Below are 17,384 nucleotides of genomic sequence, written 5' to 3'. Positions count from 1 at the left end.
TGCTGATACATTAAGTGCAATGATTCCCTTTAAAAATCAACTAGTTACAAGAACTGATTGACTACTTGCCATTGGCCATTAACTATAAGTTATCACTTCATTGACAGGCTATGCATTCTTCATTAACGATGCTGATACATTAGGTGCAATAAACAAAAAGATAAATTCTAGATATATAAACAAAAAAGTACACTTGTCTCTGATATTTTTTAGCATGGATTAGGATTTTTGCGAGTCTTGGAGGTATGACCAGTCTTATGGCATCTTGCCTAATGATAAACCCTTTTATTTTAGATTTGAAATTCTCTTCTTTTACGCTTTGGCCTACTTGAAGGCCTTATAGTCATTGGTAGCTTCAAGCAGGTTTAGGTTAATAAATTTATCACCGTCACATGGATAGTCATGTGTGGCTACCAGCCTTATATTACTGGCATGTATCTTCTGTTACACATTGTCATAAACTAGCTTGATTGCTGCACATGCATGTGCACAAGGTATTTTACTCATTTGCCATGCTAAACAAGAGCATGTATGTGCTACTCATTTGATGATATCATTCTTGTTAACTCTTCATACGCTGTCCATTCGTTTATTGTTCTTGTTCTAACACTACTCCCAACATATTGTATATTTTTTTGGTCATAATTTTGAAAATGTCTCCTATATGAAAAAAATATAATACATGTTCTCCAGAAGAACTTGCCATCTTACAGGTCAACCTACCCCACATACAATAGATTGACAACTACACACAGCATAATGACAACACATTTATCCACTACTGACAAGATGCAGTGTTGTTTCATAATAGAGATTTTTTTAACAAAATAAGCTTGCGTTACATGCTTGAGAATAATATGTAAAATGTCCCTTATATGAAAAAAACATAACATAATACATGTTTTATGGTAGTACAAGAATTCTTACAAGTCATTCTGCACAATACAGTGTATCGACAATTATTCATAGCATATTGACAACATAAGAATACACTATTGACAACATGTAGAGTTATTCGTATAAGATATTTTTCAACACATCAATGTCGCACCAGATAAATCTATACCCATTAGCTATGCAAATCAAATGATCACATGTATACCAAAAAGCATTATCCTACCCTTAAACAATAATGAAATTATTAATGCATAAGAAATTGTTTACTCGCTCAACAATCACGGTATTGTTTTCCATCGATGAAATACTGCAGTCGCAGATGAACACTCCCACCTCGTTTAGATAAAAACAAGGGCGGTAATTATAGATATGAGGAAATAAAAATTACCCTATCATGATCAACAATCATGGACATGCATCAATCTTTAGTATTACTGATCATGGGTTTCGTGAGATGTGCGTTTAAGCAAAATTTTCTTTTTAATGGTAAAGGAACAAATTAGTAATTTCTTTTTCAAACTTATTTACCCTTAAGTCTCTGGGAATCTGGCAGCTATTTAATGAATTCATGGGACTTCAACGTATTTTGAATGCTTCCATGAGACCTCAGAATGACTTTCCCCCTTTTTTTTTGCAAGATTAATTTTTTTTCTAAATATACAAATATTTTAAGTATATATTCATGAAAAAATATATTTACATTTGAAACTTTTTGAGTTCGTATAAATAATTTAAAATATAAATAATTATATTAAAGTATCATATAAAAAATTAATTATATTAATACTTTAATTTAGTTATTAATAAATTTTATAATAATTAATTTTTTTAAAAGATTTGGATGTAATTCTCTTTTTGAAATATGTTGAGTCTTGCATTATTATTATTATTATTTTCATTTTAAGGATATTAGGTGCAATTCTCCTAAAAAATATGACCTCCTCATTTTATTATTATTATTATTTTTTAAAAAAGTTTAACCATAAATTACCAGATTGGGGAGGAAACACTATACTCCTGTAGAAGAACTACAGGGCTCCACCGGACCACTTTTACACGAAGTGAACATGAAGATTTAGCGGCGACTGGTGGGATAAAGTGTAAGCAAGTAGTGAGAGATAGAGGTGCAGAATACTTTAGCAGCTAAACATGAATTCTCAATTTCCCTATACTGTTGATATTCTTCACTCCGCAAGGCCCCTATCCAGCTCTAAAACCCTCTTAGACCATTACCCACCATCTTTACCTCGATTTTCTTATGTAAAACGCGTTCTGAGAACCAAATTACGGTATAATAAGCCTTGCACCAGTCACAGGACAATTAGAATAAGTGCCTACAAAGCTTCGGATTCAACTTCCAGTTCACTTACTGGAACCCAGAATGAGGAAGAAGATGCTGAGTCTCTTAAGCTGTTCGAGGTTGGTTTTTTTTTTTTTTTTAAACTCCCCTTATCACTTTCTCTGTTTAGCTGCGTTTGATGGAAGCAATGGAAAAAAAATTGAAGAGCGCAACATAGTTCTGAAGAATGAAAACTTGGTTGCCTGTTCATGCAGAGTCTCGTGTCCTGGTATTTTGTCGATAACTAAACTACTGCGAAACTGTAAGCCACATTGATGAAGTTTCGCTGCTGAATTTGACATTCGGAAGAAAATAGTCTTTCTTTTAGTAGATACACTGGCAATTTAAAATGAGGACCTTTACGAATTTTCTACTGGAATGTCAGAAATGGGGTATCTGTAAAACGAAGGGAGTTGGATTTCTGACTGACTCCGCATCTGGCATTAGTGTCTTGCTGTTTTTTTTTTTTTTTTTTTGGTTCTTTTGTTTTTCTCCTTTATGCCTGTCATTGATCCCTAACAAAGTTGAACTCCTTTCCTTTTTTCTGTTTTCGTGTGTTTTCGGGCGGGGTGTGGATTCTTAGTTTGGACTTTTCAGATCATTTAAAGTATGGCAGGACTGAGCGGGAGAAGTTTTGACTCCCGTATGTAATATTGGTCTTGGTATGGAACAAGTGATTATGAATTTTTCATTTTTAACGGAAATCTTGGAGTTCTCCTTCGTATGAGAAGAAGTGGTGGTTAGAACTTTCAAATATAGGATTTATCACTTTGAGAGCGTTTGGTGCTAAGGGGTGGCCACATTTGGCACGCTTTTGAGAAAGCAATTACATTGGAGACTTGTAGGAAACATTTTGGTTTTCAGTTTCCCATTTTGCCATTGCATCTTAGAGGTCCAACTTTATCTTATTTGGCGCAATTTGTTGGACATTGTTACATGTTCACGTGATGATGATGGTATCACATTTTGAACTTCTAAAATACTGAGAATAATATAACTATGATATCTTTCAGAAACTGAAGGAGGCTGAAAGGAAACGAATAAGTGACTTAGAAGAATTTGAGAACAAGGCTAATGTGCAGTTAGAGAGGCAACTTGTCATGGCTTCATCTTGGAGCAGAGCTTTATTGACTATGCGTGGCAAACTAAAGGGTACAGAGTGGGACCCAGAGAACTCACACAGGATAGACTTCAGTGATTTTCTGAGACTACTTGATTCAAATAATGTCCAGTTTATCGAGTACTCAAATTATGGTCAAAGTATATCAGGTGGATTTTTATTTTTTCAGGATTATTATGCTGATACAAAACCTGTTGGCTAATTAAGTTACTGAACACTGATTTCTTACAAGTTTTGTTTGGTAATTACACATGAGGCTGTCGCTGACTTTAAATGTTAACAAGAAAATTTATTAGAACAAATTATAGTTCATACCATCTCTGTAGTAAGGTTCATCGACATATGATAGCTCTATGTAAACATCATGTTATAACATTACGTACTAAATAAATATTGAACGTTTGATTCAGTACATTGCATGGTTGATCAAATCATTGCCATATTCCAGACTATTTTGCATCATGCATTTGCATCTATTTAAGTAAATCTATATATTTTTGTTGCAAACTAAGGCTATGTTTGGAGGTTTTGGAGCGGAGGGGATGGAATGGTAAGGGAAGGGATGAAGTGAGAAAAGATGAACACTCTGCACTCCTGACCTATTTTGCAGTATAAAAAAATGGACAAGGCCTAACAGTGGCTCTATAACTTATGAACTCCAGAATTGGCATTATGCTCCAAGTCTATCTCAATGTTCAATTTGCTCTTGGTGGCCGTGGTGGCAAGGAAAAGGCTATGATCAAGTGTGAATGCCTTTGTTAGTTATTGCTTGTAACTGTGTGTGGATGTGCACAAGTTTTGTGCTTTTTTTTTTTTTTTTTCAATCTCAAGAAGGAGGAGTAAGAGCAGGAAAAAGAGAAAATGTAATTCCTTTGATCATTTGTAATTGATTTGCATTTGTAAATTGCAATGCATTCACCCTATCTAATAATAATTTATTGATTTTTAAGGTTATGGGTTTTTCCCTTAATAAAGATTATGGAAAATTTTGAAACAGTCCGTTTAAATGTTTTTAACTTTCTATGTTTAAAGCTTCCATTATGTGTTAGTTCCCAAATGCCATTGCAGTCATTTGACATTCTGTTCTTTGTCTAAGAGTAGTCTGAGGCTGAAGCCTTCAATTTTGTTACCTCTATATTCATATATTATTCTTTATTATACTCCTTAATAGGAGAATAATTAACTACTGCTATGTTGCACGGAGTTCTTTAATGATACTAAATGTGTTAGTAGAACGCTTACTGTTCTTCCATCTTTGCTGCTCTGTACAACCTCATGTTGAATATTTATTGACTCAATTATGCAGTGATTCTACCATATTATAAGAATGGACAGTCATCAGGAACTGAAGGGAATCCTAAGGATATTGTGTTTCGGCGCCATGTAGTTGACCGGATGCCGATAGATTGCTGGAATGATGTTTGGAGAAAGCTGCATCAACAAGTTGTTAATGTTGATGTCATTAACGTGGATGCAGTACCTGCAGAAGTATATTCAACCATTGCAACTGCAGTTATATGGTCTATGCGGCTTGCCCTAGCTGTTGGTTTTTATGTATGGATTGATAATTTGATGAGACCAATTTATGCAAAGTTGATACCTTGTGATTTGGGAAAACCTAGTCCACAAGCTAGGCAGCCACTTGAACTTCGTACACTTGGATCACTAGGCAAGAGCCGGTGAGTGGAGAATTTTTCTTTTTCCATTTATCTGTTCCACTTTTTTGCTGGAGCTTGACTTCTGTTGCATATGGCAAGGTTTTAGCTTTTTACTGTGTCTATTGTTCTACTTGTTTTTACTTGTAGTTATGAGGATGCGTCCTATTATGTGCTTTTATTACACAGCTTATGCTTTTTTATAGGTAGTTCTTTAATATGATCAATTCATGATTTAGACAAAAAAAAGTTGTTCTGCATTTTTGAGAGGCAATATAACCTTTTAGGGAATGCTGTTCATTTTCTTTTGGTTATAGTTGAAGAGGGGTGGCCATTTCTCAGCCTGCTGCTGATTATTTACTTTGGAAACTTATTCTGAACTCAATATACTTTTTTCTCAGTCCATGTCCAGAAGTCAGATCAGTCTGCAGAATGGTGCTATTTACTGTTGACATCCTGAATACTAAGCAACTAAAGTCACTGTTATGAACTTAACCCGTGGGCCTGCTTAGCCTCACGATATAGTAAAAAATAATCTGGAGCTATAGCCGCTTTCCGCTATGTCTTTAAAGGGTTTCAATTGTGCTGCTTAGTGCTTACAAATATTTTGATATTCACTTGTTTGCATAATCATAGTGAGCAATACACTTTGGCTCCCTATCTTGGATTTGCCTAATCATTTTGTTGTTTATTGTATTTCTTTTTCTTCATGTATTTAGAGTTTTGTTGATGCTACTTTGGTTAGACAGTTCAACATTTTCGCAAATTTTCAAGTCATATGAACTATGGTGTTCAAATGACAGGTTCATGATAACTGATGATGTGTTGAAAGTAGTTCGAGAGTCTAAGTGCAGTGTGTAATTATTTTCAGTGCAGAAAGAAAAAGAATTTCATAACAAAGCTCTTTATCTAGATCTGATTTTTTTTTTTTTTTTTTTGCTTTCCCTCAGGGCTAAATTTATATCTGCAGAAGAAAGAACTGGTGTTACATTTGATGATTTTGCTGGCCAGGAATATATAAAGAGGGAACTACAAGAGATTGTCCGAATTTTAAAGAATGAAGAGGAGTTTCAAGACAAAGGAATTTATTGTCCAAAAGGCGTGCTTCTCCATGGGCCTCCGGGAACTGGAAAAACATTGCTGGCTAAGGCCATCGCTGGTGAAGCAGGGCTGCCTTTTTTTGCAGCAAATGGCACTGATTTTGTAGAGGTTTTGCCTATTCTCTGATTTTATTCAGTAAATTGAATGGAAATTTACAAGAAAGAGAATTTGGTTTCATCACAGAAAATAATGGAGAATTTGGAACTCAAGTTAGTGTTCTTTGTTGAAAGTTCAAATCCCAAATCGTGAAATCTTCTATAGGACAGGGATGGAGATTTTGTACAACCTGGTTGAGTGGCAATTTCAATAACTAGATGTGGGTCCGCTTACTGTATGGAGTGTGCGAAATAAGCTGTATTGTTTATGGCTAAACTTCCTAGAGATTATATATATATTGATATCGATGATTAGTAATCAACTGGTGTTTCACTGCCTAATAGCTAGTCCTTCTTATAAAACACAGACAAGTTTGACATAGATAAAAGTATGATAACTTGTTTTATGTGTCTTTTATCCTCACATTGTTCTTTAATCATGGCAAATATTCCTTGTCATATCAGTTGTTTTTGTCTTAATAATTTCATGTTAGACTGCAGCTGGTTAGATAAACTTTTTCTCCTCTCAGATGTTTGTAGGGGTTGCTGCATCACGTGTTAAAGACCTTTTTAGCAATGCCAGATCATATGCACCTTCTATCATTTTTATAGATGAGATAGATGCTATTGGTAGCAAGCGAGGAGGACCAGATATTGGTGGAGTAAGATAATCAAGAAACTTTTCATCCTACAGCTATGGATGTATAGAATGGCAATGACGTTATTTATTCAACATTTATGTTCTAGAGAATTTTTGGAGTTAGTTTGAAATTATTTCATTGCATTACATTTATGGTATTATAAAATTTTCCTGAGACTCAAATTATTCTACAGAGCTAATTTAGTTCTTAAATTTTTATGCATCCACAGTTAAATGCACAAGCACACAGATTCAGATTTATTGGGCCTACAGTAACATTTAAAAGTTGATACTCAACTTAGCTTAAAATAATTATACTTTTATCCAACCGTTTGGGATGAGTACTGAATTTGGTGAATGTGTATGCACAAGATGTGATAAAGTTTGTAGTGGCATAAATCTGATGCTGTCATTCTTCATCACTATAGTGTCAGCCATGTGTTAGGATAGGATATAAGGTAATATTCTGCTGAAGCCAGACATATCAAATTTCTTGAGCTGTTTTCTTCCAAACACTAAATATAACTGCTTTATATGTGCGCATGCGCGGGTGTTCTGATCAACCCACAGGGGACTTATGCCTTAAGTTCTGTGATTGCAAGAGCAAGATGAACCCAAATGAATAGCTACAGCATAATACAAGGCAATGGAGGGCCTTTATCATATTGTTTTTTAGTTGTTTGGTTAGGGAAACTTAGGGCCTGTTTGTTTTTTGTTTTTTGTTTTTAAAAGCTGTTTTTTGTTTTTGAAAACAGAAAAATTTAAAAACTTGTTTAGATAAGTGTTTTTCATTTAATTGTTTCCAATTTTTTTTTTCATTTTTTGTTTTTAAAAACGAAAAAATAGAAACAATTTCAAGTTGTTTCTGTTTTATTTTTCTTATTTTTAAAATACACTACATTTGATTAGTGGAAATTATAGTTACCGGGATCAATTTCTATAATTAATCACCACCATTAACTGCATATAATTATTACTATCAATTCATTTTTTAATTGACATAACCAAATGGATTTTCATTTTATTTTGTTTTGAAAAACAATTTTAAAAACTATATTACAAAACAATTTTTAAAAACAGAGAATGAGAATAGAAACCGAACAGGCCCTTAGACACTGTTCCATGTGTGGAATTGGAGCCTGATCATAACTATAATAATTACAAGAAGCCATGCTCTCAAATACTTTTGGTCAGTGTGTGAAATAAAAAATGGCAACTCCTTTGAATGATCAATGGGAGAGAACAATAAAAAAAATTGCATTTATTAATAATATTTTCATGTTTATGGTACTATGGGTTTTAAAGATATAGTGTTAGAAAAGGTATCAGGCATGGTGATTGCATGATGATTTTATGGGGGGTTGATTCTTAACCAGTTGTTATTTAAGTATTTTGCTTCTTCTTTGGCTATATTGATGACAGAAAATCATTTAATTGTATTCACTGCCAAGTCTGTACTTTGTTTTGCCTATGTTAAGTTCTGCTTTCCTTCTATTGCTTCATTGTGCTCCCTTGTTCCCTCCTAATGAAACCTGTGTTTGCAATTGTTATGTAGGGCGGGGCTGAAAGGGAACAAGGCTTACTTCAAATACTGACTGAGATGGATGGATTTAAAGTTTCTACAGAACAGGTATGCTTCTAAATAGTTTCCTGTATCATAAGGAAGTTATTGTCTGATTCACTAAACTTGAGTTTCAGGTGCTTGTAATTGGTGCAACAAATAGATTGGATATTCTTGATCCTGCTCTTCTGAGGAAGGGTCGTTTTGATAAGATTATCAGAGTTGGTTTACCGTCAAAAGATGGAAGATTGGCCATTTTAAAGGTTTTTCTGGGGCAAGATCTTTATATGCATTTCACTGGCTTTCTTTAAGTTGTTGTTCGTTGATTTTTCTTTTATGGGTTTTAGGTGCATGCCAGAAATAAATTTTTCCGTTCAGAGGATGAAAAGGAGATGCTACTAAAAGAAATTGCTGAGCTCACTGAAGATTTTACTGGGGCAGAGCTGCAAAATATACTGTAACTAATTCTTGATTGTCATTGGTACTGCTGTGTCAATTTTACATGTGGACTGATTTATCATGAGTTAAATGACAGGAATGAAGCTGGAATTTTGACAGCCAGGAAGGATTTGGATTACATTGGACGGGATGAACTAGTTGAGGCATTGAAAAGGGTTGGTGGTTTACCCCACTTTTTTTTTTTTGGGGGGGGGGGACTAAATGGGCAATTATTTTTCCTGTTGTGTGTTTGATACATTATATTTTAAATTTTTCATGCAATTTCATGTCCCTCTGAATGATCTTATGGATTTACAGCAAAAGGGAACATTTGAAACTGGGCAAGAGGATAGTGCTGAAGTTCCTGAAGAATTGAGACTGAGATTGGCTTACAGAGAAGCAGCTGTTGCTGTTCTTGCTTGTTGCTTTCCTGAACCGCACCGCCCTTTCGTTGAGGTTGAGGCTGAGATATTTCCTTTTGTCTTGTTTTGCAAGTTCATTGTATTCTAGAAATGTTGATTCACTACTGTGTTTATGGTTTACAGACCAACATAAATTCCATCAGCAGCCAACCAAATATGCAGTATGCTGAAGCTTCTGGAAAGGTTTTTGCCAGGAAATCAGATTACATAAATTCTATAGTGCGTGCTTGTGCTCGTAAGTTGCTATGCACTTCTGATTTATTCTCTTGTAGATGTTGTTTCTTCAAACAGTTCGAGATTCTTTTCACTGGATGGTCATTTTCTTAGTCCTGTTGACAGAATAAGTTGTTTTGGTTTGAATTGTGATAGTGATGAAGGCAAAGGTAATATGAGACGCTTAAGTCCTGCATTGACTAGTATGAGATGCTTTATATAGTACTTAAATTGATTGATTCTCCCGCTTTAATATCTAATTTTTGAGGGAGGTTCTCCCTCCCACTTGGGCAATAATCAATTGGTATTAGAACTAGTGTTCAGTGTCTCTCATAAGGGCTACCTGCATAGGATTCTAACTGGTGGAGGGTTCTGATGGATGAGGATGTTGAGTGAAGTGTTACTAATTAAAGTGTATAGAATGTAACCATTGGGACGCTGACTCTCTAGTGGGGCCAATGATCAATTAAAGTAGTATGAGACGTCTAAGTTCTTCATTGAGTAGTATGGGATTCTATGGTTTATTTTAGTGAACTAGTTCTCCTAGCATTATGTAAAGCCTTTTGCTTAATGTGGGAGTCTTTGAAGTTGTCATCTGCCACACTATGGTTTGCAAAAATCATCTTATGAAGTCAGTTCCTTGTAGATTTCTTATAGAACTGATCTATTTTATTTTGTTAAGTTATATAATTGGGAAGTCTTTTAAAGCCAGGAGAAAAGGGATTTATGAGATTTCAGAAAGAAGTGCTTGGATGATACGAAACTTAAAGTTATTTGGGAGAATGATTTAAGCAACACTCTTTCAGTAGGAAAAGTTTTGTTAAGGATCAGGTTCCAACACCTGAGATTCTGATGTTGGATGAAGTTTCTTGTTATAGATGCCAATGCAGACAGTTCTATATTGTTTTTGTAATATATTGCTCTTGAAAGCTTTTGTGAGAAATTAGGAACTAAAATCTGTTCTGCCGTTTGATTGTTGGCTAATTTTCTCTGATCTTTTGTGTGCACTTTCCCCGTTTTTTTTTTCTGTTTTATTTTTTTAATAATTTGTAGCAAGAGTAATCGAGGAGGAGATGTTTGGGATTGACAACTTGTGCTGGATCTCTACAAATGCAACATTAAAAGCTTCAAGGCTTGCTGAATTTTTAATTCTGCAGACAGGAATGACAGCATTTGGGAAAGCATTCTACAGATATGAAAGTGATATGGTGCCTAACGTATGTGTAGGGTCCAACTGTAAGAGCTACTTTTACAGTGTTTTCTGTCACTTTACAGAAGTGTTTTAAAATTACAATTCTAGCATGACTTATGTTAAAGCATTTACCACAGCTAGCAATGAAGCTTGAAGCACTCCGAGATGAGTATATGCGTTATGCTGTGGAGAAGTGTTCATCGGTGTTGCGAGAATATCATTCAGCTGTTGAGACAATCACAGGTCTCATTCTGTGTTTATTTGTCCATTAGCAAGATGGGCTTTATCTTTCAGCAGCTTCTTCATTTATTTCACATTAAAACAATTAGGTTTACTACAAAGTGGATTAGCAGGTTTTGGTTAAGTTTAATTTAAAAAGTTCATAAAAACTGAGAGGATTGTTCCACCCTCACCATTTTGCAGATATATTGCTTGAAAAGGGACAAATTAATGCTGATGAAATCTGGGAAATTTATAGGAGAGCTCCTCGTGAAGCTCAGGTACAGGTTTAACTTCAGTGGGATATTATTGTCCTGTTCTTTTGATTGCCTACTATCTTCAATGTTCTATTTATGACGTCAATCTCTTGCTTTCTTTCTTGCATAGCCTAATGTAAGTCCAATCGATGAATATGGAGCACTGATTTATGCTGGACGATGGGGAATCCATGGAATCTCTCTTCCAGGGAGGGTTACATTTGCACCAGGCAATGTTGGGTTTTCAACCTTTGGTGCACCCCGCCCGATGGAGGTGCATGCAAAAGCATGTTCTTCTAGTTTTATAAGTTGCCTTATCTTCTCATTTAGCTGACAAACACTCTTCTCTATTTCCTGTTTCCGCCTTTTTACTGCAGACCCAAATTGTCAGTGATGAAACTTGGAAACTGGTGGATGACATCTGGGACAAGAGGGTACAAGAAATTAAAGAGGAAGCTTCGAAGGAGGTTCAGGAAGATGAAGAAAAACCACAACTTTTGTTGGCAAGCCATTTCCTTTGAAAGAAAATTATGTCTCCTGCGGCTTCAGGTTCATGGGCATCATATCGCATCTCAGTTTTGATAATCTTTTATTTGTTGTCTTTGTTGTTCGGTTCTCTTGTCGTGGAAGTATCAGAATAAGGTGACAGCTAACAGCCGAAAAGGAAAAAAATACAGAAAAGAGAATAAGTTGACAATTATAAACACATTATTGTAACTTCAGTGGCTGTGGGCATCTGCCATCAGATGGGGAAAAGAATCTGGGCACCATTAAACAAGTCAGAGAAGTAGCAGTGATTCACCCCTCCCCATCTCCTCTCTTGCGTAATTTTCTGTGCACATTTAATTTGGGAGAAAATTCCACTTAAGGACCCATTTGAAGTAATAATTACTTGAGAGGATTTTGAAATTCTTAATTGCTTTTGAAGATCAAAGTTATCCTTTGTGCTTTCCCAATTCCAAAGTTTCTGGAAGTCAGACTTTTCCGTGTCATTAAAAAAGTATAAAAATATGTAATTTTAGGGAGTATCAGTGGTAATTTTGAGAAGCACCAATGATATATGACAATTATGATCATTTAAAGGAATTTTGAATCTTTTAGATTAATTATTATTCTTACGGGTCCTTGATTGAAAACTTCCTTTTTATTAAAATAAAGTCTGCTTATAGGAAGCTATGATATGAGAAAGTTTTCCTTTTTAATTATTAGGTTGGAAAGACATAAATATCTCAACTTGTAATGCATATTATTTATCCTCTCTATCACATGATAATACTCATCAGTTTGCTTGCTTTGTGCGCAGCATTTTGAACTCGTTCAAAAAAGACTTGCTCAAGAGGGAACTAGAACTAGGTCCATAGTAGTTGCAGAGTTTCATTAAATTCAAACGGAGAGACTACTGACACTGAGGCACAAATGAGGCACTGGGGTGTTCAGTTTGAGCTCCAACGAAGTGCAAGTCTCTGAATGAAAGGGTTGTAGCCACTAAAATACTTCTGTTGAACTTCAGCTTCAGAAATCTAAATGTATCACAGGGATGCGTCATTGTGGGTATACTGTAAACTTGAAGTCATCCTTGCTGAGTTGCTGTACAGCAGAGAATTGCATGTATCCCCAACAAAATCATCAGAGTAACTCTACAGGAATAATTTGTTTTGATTATAAATGTATGTTGCGTTAACATTATATCCAAAGTCTTAGTTGTTGATAGAGTACAAGAACATCATGTAATCAATATAGCTATATAGCCGATTCCATATGGTAGGAGAACACTTGTTGTTCTTAGTCTTTTATAGGAAGTTTTTCAAGGAATCCCATTTTTTGTAAAACTGATTTCTGTTTTATACTCCTTGAGTGTGGCAGGGTTCTTATATCATTTTTTGGGTGTAGGAAGAAAATTTGGATATTCTTTACAGAGTGATTATGCTAATTGGATTGTGTTGTGACTTCCATAATTCATTTATTTATCGGTTGAATGGCACAAAAATATATATATATATATATATATAATTCTGACAAGTTTCAGAGCACCCAAGCTCTCCCTTTGGGTGGTAGCTTGCATTTACAGATTCTCATCTTCTAGCAGCCACCTCCTCCGATGCATGATGCGCGTGATGTGTTACAAATCTCATATGGCTCACAAGTGATATTTATAGGTTCAAGGGATTTTTTCACCCAACATATTAGTCTTTTAGGATGAATTTTTCATTTGGACTTATATTCTAAGCATTGGTAATTTCATTGAGGTTGATGTCATGGGGAGAGATATGTGCGGAGGATTCAGACCGGTAAGAAGTTAAGTAAATGATGTGGCGGCTCTCAAATGGGGGGTGCATTGTTATGAATCTTTTATAGAGAAATTTTTCAGAAAAAGTAAAATTTACAAGTTCAAAGAGTTTTTCCTCCTAAGCTGTCGCTGGAATTGTAAAATCTGCCATTAATTCAAGACATTTTGAGACAAATGGCTTTAACGGCTGTGTTAAGCAAGGATACGCGGGTAAATAAAATCTATAAAGGACCCAATAATTGATGAATTTCAGCTCGTGAAGACGGGAACTTTTGAAAAGTGAACAGACATTTGATTAAGATTCTGAAATGCAGTTAATTCAATAGCGACCCGTGACTCTTGTTCTGTCTGTTTCCTATCTGACAAACAACGCCTCATGAGTAGTAGCTTGCTACCCTCCAAGTAAGCACCTTCCACAGTCACTAAATACAATCACTAAACAACACTCACTTTCTCATTAAATTGTACACAAATTAGGTACACACATGTAATCATAGAGATGTGATTTCTCCCCTTAACCTGAATTCAACATCTACTTACTAAAACCATGTTGTGGTGGAAGCATTTTGCTGGTTGGGAAGCATGAAACCAATACACCCCACGTAGTTTAAAACCACTGTTTTAAGAATAGATTGGACCGTCAACCAAGGCTATTAATAGCTTGGTTTAGATAAAAGACCATTTTTATGGTTGAGTTGAATTAGATTAGAGTTGAGCTGTTATTAAGTTAGAAATTAAAATTGAATTGAAAATTTGAACGGTTTTTAAAAAATCAAATGAGTTTAAATATAATATAAAAAAGGCTAAAAATGTTTAAAACTCAGTCAAATTCAAAACTTATATCCTTCTACTAAAAGCCAACTTTATTTTTAAACTTTTTACATATTTATGATATGATTTGGGATCACATTCTCAAGAAGATGTTGACAATTATAGACATAAATGCAAATGTTTTTCGGCCTACTCATAATTTAAAAAGATTTACCTATATTTAATAAGTTATAAAATTATAATTTACTCCCTCTGAACTATAATATAGGACATCTTCTAAAAATTTTATTTGATTCAAAATATAGGGTATTAAGTAGCTTTATAATTGATTTTTTAACTATACCTTTACTTCATTTATTACTTTTTTTAAAAAAATGATGCATTGAATTTTAATTGTCATTATCAAGGCACTTATATAAAATATTTAATGAGGGTATAATTGAAATGATATAATTTTTTAAAAAAAATTTAGGTTTCAATTTATGTTTTTTTTAGAATCATGAATTAGTTACTAATGTCCTTTATTGAGGTATGGAGGGAGCATAATATTGTTGATTTATGGTCATGTGTTATTTTATTAACAATTAAACATACTATGAATTTTTATTTCTTATATATATATATATAATGTATTTAATATTATTTTTCATTTAATTATTAGGTTAGTGATTCTATCTCTAGTCTGACCAATTATACCATAAAAATAAGACCCAATGATTTTTTCAATTTAACATTCAATCCGGCTTTTAAACATATTCAAGTTTTTGAATAATAATGATGATTAGTGTTGGTGATTTTTGTCTTGGCGAAGGTGGTAAAGAATAAATATATTGATGAAGTTGAAATAGTTACTCCTTTCGTTTTTATATATAAAGGGAAAAAACTGAATCACACATTTTAAAAAAAATTGATTAATCATAATAATTATATTTGAAAATAAAAAAATGAACTAAAATACCTTACATTAATTAAGATAACCATACATTAATTGTTTTTCATTGTAAATTTGGATGGTGATTATTAAGGAAACATGTAATAAATGTTTATTGAAATAAATAATTTTGTTTATCAAAAAATATAAATTAAAAGTAATAGTTTCTTTAATAATAAAAAATAGAAGGAATATTTATGTATGATTTTATCTTGAACGTGGAATGTTATTGGAACATTACATGTTTATATTGTTGACGAAACTCAAAGTGTATTTTGTCGTTTCTTTTTGAATGTATTTTGAGGATGAATCATATTCGATTCATATTAGCTTTTGAGTTAATGGACGTTAATACACTTGTGAATGTTGTATTCAAGATCCCAACCCAGTTAATCAAATAGATTTAAAGGGTCAACCTATTTAATTTTTGTCTCGTGTGTGTTCACATGAGTCAAGCTGAAATCGTGTCATTTCATTTCATTTCTTTTTTTTTTTTAATGAGTGTCATGTTCATCTCTATTTTTCAGTATGTTCAACCATCCCAATTTAAAGCTTACAGTTGGCATTTAAAATAATTTTCAGAAAATATAGTTTTTAATCATTGAACTTTCTTTCAATAATTGATTGAGATCTTAAATTTTGACTTAGAATAACTTAATTTTTATAGGTTATTGAGTAAAAAAATTATAATAATTGAATTGTTTAAATAAAAAAATATAAAGATTAAATTGTTTCAAGTCAAAAATTATAAAAACTAGGTTGTTTCAAATTAAGGAATTACAAGGAGTGGAAAAGTTAAGTATCTAAAAATTTCATTTTTTTAGTAATTTAATATTGGGAAAACAAAACTGTTAGTTCGTATGGTTTAACTTTTTTTAATATAGATTCCTATGTGTTTTTTTTTATTATTTTAAATCCGTTTAATTTTTTTGTCCGTAACGTTAATTTTTTTATTTTTAAATATGCTTAGAGAGACAATAATGTGACACTGACTATATAAATATGCTAATCTATTACTAAATATATTTAATAATTAAGTTGAAGTGTTAAAGTCTAAATAAAGTGATAATTTGTTTTGCAGTAATTTAAACAAGGACAACAAAAGAAAATACAAATAAGTAATATTTTCCCAAATAACAAATAAGTTCTTCGGACTCAAAGTGACACGAACTTGGGGGAAGACTCGGTGACAGCGGCCAGGGTAGCAGAGATCACCAAACAAATAGATAGGATTAACATTGCATACAAAAAATAAAAAAAATAAAAAAACTTGAAACAGTGAAAAAAAATCAAAAACTCATATCAAAACACATTAAAAATTATATAAACCAATAATTATATTTTCTTTTATATGCAGGAAATGTACAAGTTGATCAATTTTTTGATAAAGCCAACAAATTTTCGAAAGTTATATTAGGTTATGCTAAGTCTCAACCAAGAAATCATATGTGGGTGTAAATATTTCCTGACAATATATCTTTCTTCATCCACAATCCACTATACTTAAAATTTCACATTTCACTTTAGGAAAACATTGAACAACTTGAATCATGTGCTGTAGTCATGCTCTTCAAATGCTGCTAAAAAAAGTTGTCACATGCCTTCTCGTTCTTAACCCCCCAAAAAAATAATCCCATGACAATCCAAAAGCAACAAAATAAAAAATATTTAATCCGAGACCCGAGTCAAGAACAACGTAATTAGATCTTAAGGGGAAAAAGGAACCGTACAACTCTGCCCTCTTGGCTCCATCATTGCCTCAATTTTCCATACAGTAAGTACCTTCTCTTCCATCTCTTTCTTCTTCTTCTTCTTCTTCACTGCTTTCCTCAACATCTCCTTCATCTCTCTCCCTCTCTCTGATGATGGCCTCTAAATTGTTTCCTCTGCTCTTCCTCTTCCTCTCTCACCTCCTTCAACCTCATTTCATTTGTGAAAGCAGACACCAAACTGATCCGCAAAACCTGCAAGAACAAAACGACTAAACGACCTCTGTTACTCTTCCCTGAAATCTGACCCCACAAGTCCCAACGCAGACCCAAAGGGGCTAGTGTGATCATGGTTGAGATTGGAAGGGGCCAACGCAACTGCAACTTGTCATACCGGTCGTCTAAGTTGGTAGGCCTTCAAACGACACCATCTTGAACAGAGTCCTCAAAGAATGCTCAGACAAGTACAGTTATGCTGTTGATTGGCCCTTCGAGCTTCTGTGCAGGACCTGGCTAATGAAGAGTATGACTATGCTT

General features: G+C 33.7%; 1 protein-coding gene across 3 annotated transcripts; it reads left to right on the top strand.

The window, feature by feature from the left end:
- Positions 1–1,990: 1,990 nt before the first annotated feature.
- Positions 1,991–13,079, top strand: LOC129301300 (probable inactive ATP-dependent zinc metalloprotease FTSHI 4, chloroplastic). Of its 3 annotated transcripts, none has more exons than XR_008590947.1 (17): positions 1,991–2,316; positions 3,250–3,505; positions 4,663–5,035; positions 5,962–6,220; positions 6,738–6,869; positions 8,403–8,477; positions 8,546–8,671; positions 8,756–8,865; positions 8,944–9,022; positions 9,165–9,302; positions 9,392–9,503; positions 10,535–10,698; positions 10,811–10,916; positions 11,097–11,173; positions 11,280–11,423; positions 11,527–11,973; positions 12,453–13,079. XR_008590947.1 is itself a non-coding variant. In XM_054939871.1 (17 exons), the coding sequence occupies exons 1-16, from the start codon at positions 2,047–2,049 to the stop codon at positions 11,668–11,670; spliced, it is 2,448 nt and encodes an 815-aa protein (XP_054795846.1). In that variant the 5' UTR covers positions 1,992–2,046; the 3' UTR covers positions 11,671–11,698; positions 12,453–13,079. The 3 variants fall into 3 exon arrangements, 2 of the variants coding, with proteins under 2 accessions (XP_054795846.1, XP_054795844.1); XM_054939871.1 differs by having other exon boundaries at positions 1,992–2,316; positions 3,250–3,388; positions 11,527–11,698; XM_054939869.1 differs by having other exon boundaries at positions 1,993–2,316; positions 11,527–11,698.
- The last annotated feature ends 4,305 nt before the right edge of the window (positions 13,080–17,384 follow it).

The sequence above is a fragment of the Prosopis cineraria genome, unplaced genomic scaffold (assembly GCF_029017545.1).
Source record: "Prosopis cineraria cultivar Desert tree isolate PC_DT_omini unplaced genomic scaffold, ASM2901754v1 PC2029, whole genome shotgun sequence".
NCBI lineage: Eukaryota > Viridiplantae > Streptophyta > Magnoliopsida > Fabales > Fabaceae > Prosopis > Prosopis cineraria.
This window is presented reverse-complemented; position numbering and strand designations above follow the sequence as displayed.